Consider the following 9,467-nt stretch of genomic DNA (forward strand, 5'->3'; position numbering starts at 1 on the left):
CCGCAGACTGCGAGTGCTACGGCCACTCCAACCGCTGCAGCTACATCGACTTCCTCAACGTGGTGACCTGCGTGAGCTGCAAGCACAACACGCGGGGCCAGCACTGCCAGCACTGCCGCCTGGGCTTCTACCGCAACAGCTCGGCGGAGCTGGACGACGAGAATGTATGCATAGGTGAGCGCTCGGGCGGCCTCATGCTGCGGGGTGGGCTTCGGTTCAGGGGGCGATGCATCCACCTGGGCGCTCCCAGACGACAGCAGCCATTAGAGCCTCAGCAGCGTGCCACGCCATCAATTTCCTGACAACAAAGCCCAAATAGCGTTTTCCAACTGGATTCAGATGCGTTGCTGTAGCAGGAGTTGCTCAGCTCCGGGTGGGGGTGGCTTTCATACCTGTGTTTGTGCGGTTGGACCCCCCCTCATGCAGCCATGCCCTCCCAGCCCCTGGGCCATGCAGGCTCTCCCAGGGCCCTCCCGTAGCACATAACCAGCCTCTCCCAAAGTCCCCAGCACCTCCAAGGGGAGGGATCAGCGGGCACAAAGCCCGCGGGCAGGACAAGGCCTGACGGCGCTGTCTTTGGCCAGAATGTAACTGCAACCAGATCGGCTCCCTGCACGACCGCTGCAACGAGACCGGCTACTGTGAATGCAAAGAAGGTGCCACGGGGCCCAAGTGCGACGACTGCCTGCCCAACTACTACTGGAGGCAGGGCTGCTTCCGTAAGTACCCCGACAGCACCACGGGCATCCATACCGAGCCGGGGGCAGCGGGAAGTGGGCCCAGACGCAGGGGGGATCTCCAGCACCACCTGCTCGGCTGCCCTGCTCAGGCTGTGGGGTGAGCAGACTCCAGTCATTCCTCCCAAATCCCAAAAGCTTTGAAGTCTGCAGCCCCTCACTCTGTTCCTGCAGCCTTGGGACTGATCTGGCCCTGTGAGGGTTGGATAATTTAACCCCTGGGAGCCAGAGAAGAAACCCAAAAAGCTTTCTAGTTTCTGCTGCTGTCGAGGGGTTTAAGGCGCCGCAGGCTAACTCCCCTCACCTTCCCTCCCTCCCGTCCCATAGCCAACGTCTGTGACGAGGAGCTCCTGCTCTGCCAGAACGGCGGCACCTGCTACCAGAACCAGCGCTGCGTCTGCCCCGTAGGCTTCAAGGGGGTCCTGTGCCAGCAATCGCGGTGCGAAGTCGACAAAAAGGACTGCGACGGTGCCCCCAGCGCGCGCGCCGGCCTCGGCACCGTCCTCCTCGGCGTGCTCGTCCTCCAGCTGCGCGGCTTCGTGGACCTCTGAGGCCTGGGAGGAGGGAGCCCAGCCGAGGCACATCACCCGAGGGACCCGGGGAGCCCGAGGTAATGGGTGGCTCTCCCCACCGGCTCCTCCGCCTTCCTTCACGCTAGGACTTGCACAACGTCTTTCGGTCCACTTTCCAAGCAGAGAGGTACGCAGAAAACCAGGGGCCGACTCCTACCCGCGAAACCATCCCGGCCGTGGCCGGGGCGGCCGCAGCACCGTGCCGACTGCCGAGCAGCGGTGAGGGGACTGCACCAGTGCACACCAGTGCACACCAGTGCCGCGGCCCCGCAGGGACCCGTGGCTCATCCTTCCTCCCGCGCAGCGATGCTCCTTCCCTGCTCTGCACAGGGCAACCAGGGGCCACTAGGGCCCCGGTGAAACAGTGCCGCGACCCAAGGGATATTTTTTTTTACGATTAATTTATTTACTTTGGTATAGGCTGGGGTGTTCTTTCTGTTCCTTTTTTTTTAAAACCCTCTTTTAGTGTCCTGGTTTGAAAGAGCCTGTCGTGTTACCACCAGAGCCCCACCACACAAGAGGGAGGGAGGGCAGAGGGGGCTCTGGTCCATCCTTGCTGCATAGTCTCACGTCCCACTGGCAGCCAGGCCATCCACGTGCTGGTGCCTACAGCTCCAGTTGCTGCATTGATTTTGTATTTCATTGACGGGTTTTGTTTTCTTGCACTTAAGGAGAACATAGGGGGCCATTAGGCATATGGTATGTGAGGAATGCAGTGTCTTATCCACACATTTCCGTATAGTGTACGGTTTAAGTACTTTTTTTTTTTTGGTAGAGACTTATTTTTCTTTGGATTAAATGTTATAAAAAAACACAACTTAAAGGGACGTTTTGCCATGAGCATTTGATTATGGTGTATTCTCCTACAGTAAAGCAACTATCAACTGCTGCTTGACCACCCCGTTTTCCTTTTTGTGTGCACAGTTAATTACAGGTAAAGACTTATTTTTTGATTCGTAACGTCCTCTTGTGTTTTCTGAGCCACTACCAAGGTGCACCACATGGTGAGGGAGAAGGGAGGGAGAGAGGGGTTGCTTCATCACTGAGAGCCATTAATTATTTCTCCTAATTACTTTGCTGAACTTAGGTTACACTACTATCTGCAGACAATGAACAAAGCCTGAATGATATATTAAGCGCCGGTCTTGTGCTGAAATGCCATTTCCAAATGAGCCTGCAGCAGAAGGCTGGAGAGGCCAGGGATATTTCTCCAGGGGGGGATCTCAGCTGTCCAACCCCGGTGCATCACCCCACAGAGCGGGTGCCATGCTGCAGAAAAAGCTGTTTATTTCAATATCTTCCAGCAGCCACAGCCAGGGACATCAGTGTAGAGCTCATAGAGAATCAGCTCATTTAAGGCTCGTAAACGTGCTGCTAGCAGAGGAAGCGTATGCAGTCAAGCATGTAAAAGAAGGCAGGAGAAACCCGAGACAAGAAATAAGGGAACTCTGTCAGAACAACAGGAGCATCATCAACACAAGAAATTTAATTTTGTCATAGCCAAAGCCTTACCAAGCCAGGAGCTGGTTGAGTGGAGGAGTGCACCAGCTGGATCCAGCCCTCCTGCCCCCTGAGCCAGCCCAGGAGCCCCATGCAGTCCAGGCTGGAGCCCCCCTGGCATTTCCAGGTCTGGTGTCCTTGCCCGAGTGCTTCTCCAATAAGTTCTCTCAAGCTGTCTGTTCTGTGTCAGCACTCTGTTGTCCTGTTCCTACAGCTCATACTCATCACTTGTGGCTGGCACTGGGAACAGACCAAGTTTTGCAAGCCCAAGAGCCCGCAGCATCGTCCTGCCTAATGCTGCACACCCCACCGTACAGCCACCCCCACTGAGAGGGAGGCAATGAATTTTTCTTACAGGAAGCAGAAGAAAACTGGAGTGAAGGCACAGGACAGATACTGGCACATCAAAGAGCAACATGAAGAAATGTGGGGCCTATTCTGAGTGACCAGGACTTCAGCATTTAACATCACAGAGAAAGGTCACAGGACTTAATCCACCACAAAAGAAGCGAGGGTTAAACTCACCCTGCCGAGATTTGATTTCTGAGGGAGTGGGCTGACACAAGCATTTCCTCCCTTTAATGCAGTCATTTGCTGTCTGTTGCTATTGACACTTGCTCTTTCTTTGTACTTTCTTACTGAGATATATTTAAAATCCTCATACGCTGCCATTCGTACAAGTACTAACATAGAACAGACTGTAACAAGATCAAGATCTCTAATGGCACTTCTGGAAGGTGAAGCACACATTCTCCTCTCCCTGCACTAGTGTTTTTCTCTAGCAAATTAGATTAAGCAACAGAAAATTTACTACTTCATAAAGCTATATCCCAGACAAGCTCTGCACCCAGCAGCTTCCCTGCAATTGCACACTTTTATTGCGATGCAAGCCGGAACGTGTCAAGGAGCAACAGCACCGAATTCCCATAGAAAATAACCACAGGAGAGCACAACAAAGCTCGGAACAGCCCGAGAGAGATTGCTGTAGGTGATATACCATTACACTAGCCCTTGGGGGATTTTCCTTTGGTTGATCGGGTGTTGTTTGGTTGGGTTTGGGGTTTTCTTTGTTTGCTTTTACAATAAAACATCACTGGCTTCCTAACCAAGTCACAAAGTTGGTGCTACCTTCCCGTGAAGCCCAAGTACCTCTAATGTTCAGTCCTGGACCTCTTTAACCAAAGCCTGCTGAATAGTTTAGTGACTGCAAGCAGAAGCGGACAGCTGTGGTGCTAATCTTCCTGCAGTTCTGCCAGAGGACACTTGAAAACTGTTCAGGAAAAAAGAGAAACCAAACACAAGCCCACCCTCCACCCTACCCATACCATCCTTAGGCTCTTGCTACTGGTACAGAAGCACAGACCTCTGAAATAGTAATTGCAAAGGACAAATGCTCCAGACTTCATCTCCCAGAGGAAATTAAGTGGCGTTCAGCCTGTGAGCAGGAGCAGAGGCAGAAGAGCAAGTTCCAGCCGGGGCAGTCAACCTCCTGATCTCTCCCGGCTGCTGCGCGGGGCTACCCCCGCTTGCTGTGTGTCAGGACGCTGCGTTACCTGCCCAAATGTGCTAAACAACTTGCAGTCACCTAACAGAAATCACTGCAAGACAGGAAAAGATAATCTCACACCAGACTTAAGCCTGGTATTTAAGAAAATAAAGCCACAGAAAGCTTCAGCGCTGAAAACCCCTTAGCTGCAGCCATCAGTTAGCAGAGAGGTGCGTGCACAAGGAGAATGGAGCATTATTGAAATCAGACTGAGAGAAACCAGCACAGCAAGTACCTGCCGAGCCTGAAGTTCTTCTTTAAGAGACGTTTGTGCATTAATGGGGAAGTTGTCCTAAATGGGACAAGCTGTCCAACGAGCTTGCTACTTCACTAGTGGAAGGTTAACCAACGGGTACTTCTCTTTCCGAGAAAAGCCACTTGCGCTCTTTCAAGAGGTTTTCATGTGCATCCTGTCGCCTGTGTGCAGCCGGCATTTGATTCCTTTGAAAAAGTTTTTAAATTATACTTCTGTCTGCAAAAAGGTGACCTCTTCAAGCTGTAAAAGAAGAGCTTTTGATTTTTCTTGTTTACCTCAAATTCTTCTCTGATTTTTAACTATGTAGAGTACCGACAGATCTAGGTGTTCCAAACCAAAATTGCCTGGTGAGAGGGATCACAGTGGCCAGGCTGGGTCCGCAGCCCCAGCTGTGGAGAAGTCACCAGCAGCCTGGCTTTATGCACATTTACTCGCTCACCAGACGAAGTGTGAAGCCTATAGGTGCCGTGAGCTGCAGAAAGAAGGAGGGGGGGGGGGGAATAAAACGCCTGCTGGAACTTACCAGGTATGGGGTGGTTGTTGGTTGGTTTTGTTTGTGCTGAAGATGGGGAAGCAGACGTCTCGTCTGTAAGAGGGGCTGTAGGCCTTGTGCAGGCTAGAGTAGCAAAAGCAGCACGCCGTTAGTGGTGATGGAGTTACTGGTCTCACCAACCAGTTTTATTTTATATTTGGCTTCTATGAAGAGCCTCAAAAGTAAATAAAGTATAAAGGCATTGAAGTATAAAGAGTGTTATTGCCAGAAGTAACGGCAGATCTGGAGTCTGAAGAGCTTTCCATCGCCACTGTCTCAGCCCTTCTGGCAGGGATGTGGTGTTTGGCCACTGTCATGCAGAAACTGGCTAAAAATTGCACAGTGATTTGAGATGCAGAAGTGAGCTTCAGACTGTCCTAAAGGCTCCTTTTATCATTTTGATTCTCGAGGTGTCATAACAAGCATCACTGCAGGGTGAATCATGTGAGGAAAGCCTAAGAATATCGATTTCTTTCCCCAGTGCTGTGTTTTCTCCTGGCCAGCAGCACTACAAAGCTCCAAAAGCTCCATCCCGACCCTGCTCTGTGCTATTTCAGGGATTACAGAGAAGGGAAACCTCCTTTGTAGCAAAGGAAGGAGATCTTGCTTGATAAAACAGTGCAAGCAAGACAAAACGGGACAGTCACGTCAGTGTAGCCTGTCAGGGCGATAAAACAAGTTTTCTACTTTTTCACAGTATCGAATGTACTCAAGCTACCTTTGTTTTCATTCCTATCACTGTTTGCCTGGGAGTTAGTGGCAAATTAGTCGAGGCCTTAGCAGACAGGTACGTATGGCTGCAAGGTCTCGTGTCAGCAATATTCAATGTACAAGACTGCTTAGCTTACATTTATTTGTATTAAAGAATAACGCGTTGGGCTCCTTTCCAAGCATCTTAAAGACAAGAAAGGAGACCTAATATACGGCTTGGGAACGGACCCGTTGTGGCAAGAGACTGTATTATATTGTTAACATTATAAATTCCATTTACAATACAGCAGCCATTTCATCCATCATTTATTCATGTAGACTAGAGGGAACATCTCGCATTTCTAGGACCACAGTTCTGCTTATCCTTGGTACTGCCACAGTCCATAGGCTGTGAATAAAGAGCCCACCTCCAGTCGTCGGCTGTTTCAGTCTCTCCTGTCTATATGGAAAAGTAAACCATGACATCTCACCACACTTCAGTAACTGCAAAAAAAGAAGTCTCAGCTGGGGTTTCCGTGTTATAGTTGGGTCTCACCTGGGACTGAGAATGTTGTTTGCCCTCATCGGTATGTTTGGTCTCTGCAATTCCTTCTTGCTCTAGAAGCGGGCACTGATCAGCACTGCCATGGCAGGGGGAGTTATTTCCTTACACAGCACAGTGAGAGGAACGGGCTGAGCTCCTTGCAGGGCACAACTCAGTCTCTGAGCCCTCGCGCCTTCACCCCCTGGACCCAGCTGCTAATTAGTTTCTGCACACACCTCATCTACAAACCGGTGCTCTAACACCTCATCACCTCACCAGTATTACCAGCACTGGAAGGGTGAATTTAGACAAGAGACTGGGAAGAGACGCTGGTGTTCTCGGGGCTGCGTAGGCCTCCCCCTCAGCGCCATCGCTCAGCTCCCGTGACGCCCACCCCCAGTGCGAGCAATCACCAGCTCCCAGCATTACTCAGGCACAGGCGCTGCTGCCACCGGCGCACTGCGAAGCAAAACCCTCCCAGCTGTTTTTCCCCAGAGCAGGTTAACGCCTCTGCAAGCGCTTGGCTCCTCTGGCAGGCTGGCAGACTTCTGTGGGTGTAACTGGCAAAGCCACCCTTCCCCGAGCCAGCACCCAGAGCATACTGCACGTACAGTGAAACATAGGTAAGGAGAACTTCTTAAGAAAGTACCTGTTTGGATATTATCATTAGAGATACGGCTCTGGTTTGGAGCAGTGGCATGGAAAATAATTGGAATAAACTTTAAAAGAGAAAGGAATAAACAAAGTTATGCTACACCTTTACAGGAAAGCCTACTTCATGTACAACCAAAGAATTAAAAAAAAAAAATCATAAAATAGCCTAGTGCTTACAAGACATCTTCCCTTCTTAATGGTACCAGTGACCAATAGGGAACTTGTGACCACACAGGGAACTGGTTTTGCACTGAGAATTAAGATGCCAGGCTTGGAAGAAGAACGAAAGCCTCTGTGTAAGAATTTGAACATTTCTTCCAAAGTTTTTTTGGCACAAATTCCAATTAAACTGTTTTCCATTAACTTGTGTTGAATATATTCTTCACTGATTTTTCCAACTTTTACACTCGGTGAAAGAGAACGATCACTGAACAACCTCCTCTGTCATTGCTTCGGAGATAACATTTAATGAATAAAGCAACCTACACTCACAGCTTACAGACTGCCCATCACTACTAAGTATTTTACACACACAATGGAAACAGCAGAGAAGTTATCAAAACTCTATCTGATTTGTTTGTTCCCCAATGCAGATTTTATTTGTATCCCTAAGAAATGTGCTTTCAATTAGAGTTCACCTGTTTTTAACACATTATGGATATAAAAGATGGTTAAAAAAAAAGTTAATTAAAACTACAAACCTAATCTGAGTGATACAGTAAAAGTGTTCTAAGTGCAAACCACTCCAACGTTTTATTCCATAATACGCCCGTAATGATACAGACTGATACAGTAGGATTAAACTACTGCTGGAAGATCAACAACTTACATCAGACAAATAAATCTAGGATTACATGAGAAAAAAATTTGAGCCCCTGACCATGCCTCAAAGATGATTTATGGAAAAAGACAGGAATTATGAAGTTAGATGATTTACTTGCTGTGTACATAATACAAGAAAAATGAAATGTTGAAAGAAAATTCCTTCCAGCATGTACTAAGTGCCGTTCTCAGAAGAACGCAGTCTGAAACACAGACTATTTAAGCAGAAAGAAAACAAGAAGAAAGGTCTCAGAGAAAATTCCCTTGACCAAGGTCTGTTTAATAGCCAGAAAAGCATCTCCTCATTCACGCTGTTGACAGCTTTGCTTTACTTACACGAAGGCAGACTACATGGCTTCCACAGCTATGGGACCTTACGGCAGCTTGCAGAACAGCAGCCTTTTTAACGTGCTAAGAAATAGGAGGCAGGGCAACAGGGCCCTGACAGGAAGGTTTCAAAGACAACAGTGTTTTAAAGTATTCCTATTAACATAAAGGGAGATAGCACCTAGGGATGGATTCTGTGAAGTGGGAGTGACGAAGTGTCCGATTCCTGACACTCGGATTTGTTCGGGCAGCCTTCCTTCTCGCACAAGGTGCCCAACATCAAGGAAGAGTCACGGCGGTTTTAGAGGCGCGTATACTGCTGACAGGAGAAGGTCAGGGTTCACTGAAGCAATTAAGATTGCACCGTGGTGAATAACTAAAGCCAAGCACTGCACACACATCCCCATTTCACTTCACAGGCATCTCAAAGGCCAGAATTCTCCCCTATTATCTTAAATGCTCTGCATTACCCAGCACAATGAGCTGGACAGACACAGACAGCAGCTAAAGCCTCCCAACACACCTACAGCGCAGTTGGTGCTGGTAAAGCACGTTTGTTCTGGGCTCGGATGCATCAAGCACACAAGTTACACTGGCAGCAATCACCATCCACCTGCTACGTGGCTTTTTGTTCGTCAGGCCACCTGCCTATCACTGAACTGGACCACATACATTGCTTTGGAGGGGGTTAAATAAAAGAACAAAGGTAACACTCAGCATTGCAATGAACGTGTCAGGACAGAAACATAAATAAGATTATGCTTAAACTCTGGCCAGAAAAATCTGGCAGCTCCTTCCCTGAGGGAAAGCCACTGCTGTTACAGAACCAAAACCACCCTCACATACTCCTTAAACGTTTTTCAGCACATCAGCGTACCAGAACCTGCTCCCATTACATGACAGGTCTTTATTTTCAGGCGCAAGATTCACTTACGAGAGCTCGCGCACAAAGGTAAGATTGATGGTTTCCGTCTAGGTCTCAGAGCATCAGGCCTCAGCACAAAAGTCAGGCACAGTACAACTGTCCCTTCTCAACTCAGAGCTAGAAAGGAACAGCAGGATACTGCTGGCACATAACACACGGGATTTTGACACAAATGCCTGGAGGTAGCAGCCTGGCTTTGCATGCAACGCACCCGACTTGTGTTAACGCAGCCTGGTGCCACATCCTGAGGCAGAAGCACACAAGACCCTCTCCATGCACAGCTCTGCACACAGGAAACGTTGCTGTTCGCTTGCTTAGGACAGACGCGCTGTATTGCAGAAAAGAAAAAAAACACACTTCAT

At 49.0% G+C, this 9,467-nt stretch overlaps 1 protein-coding gene across 3 annotated transcripts in view; it reads left to right on the forward strand.

Annotated features, from left to right (window-relative positions):
* NTNG2 (netrin G2) overlaps nt 1-2,204 on the forward strand; it is a 46,415-nt gene extending 44,211 nt beyond the window's left edge. For all 3 annotated transcript variants that reach the window (XM_083807181.1, XM_083807182.1, XM_083807183.1), the window contains 3 exons: nt 7-174; nt 585-719; nt 1,065-2,204. In XM_083807181.1, the coding sequence (XP_083663307.1) occupies nt 7-174; nt 585-719; nt 1,065-1,288 (527 nt within the window). In that variant the 3' untranslated portion in view covers nt 1,289-2,204. The remainder of the gene's footprint in view (nt 1-6; nt 175-584; nt 720-1,064) is intronic.
* Nucleotides 2,205-9,467: the final 7,263 nt, after the last annotated feature.

This window comes from Anser anser (genome assembly GCF_964211835.1).
Source record: "Anser anser genome assembly, chromosome: 21".
NCBI lineage: Eukaryota > Metazoa > Chordata > Aves > Anseriformes > Anatidae > Anser > Anser anser.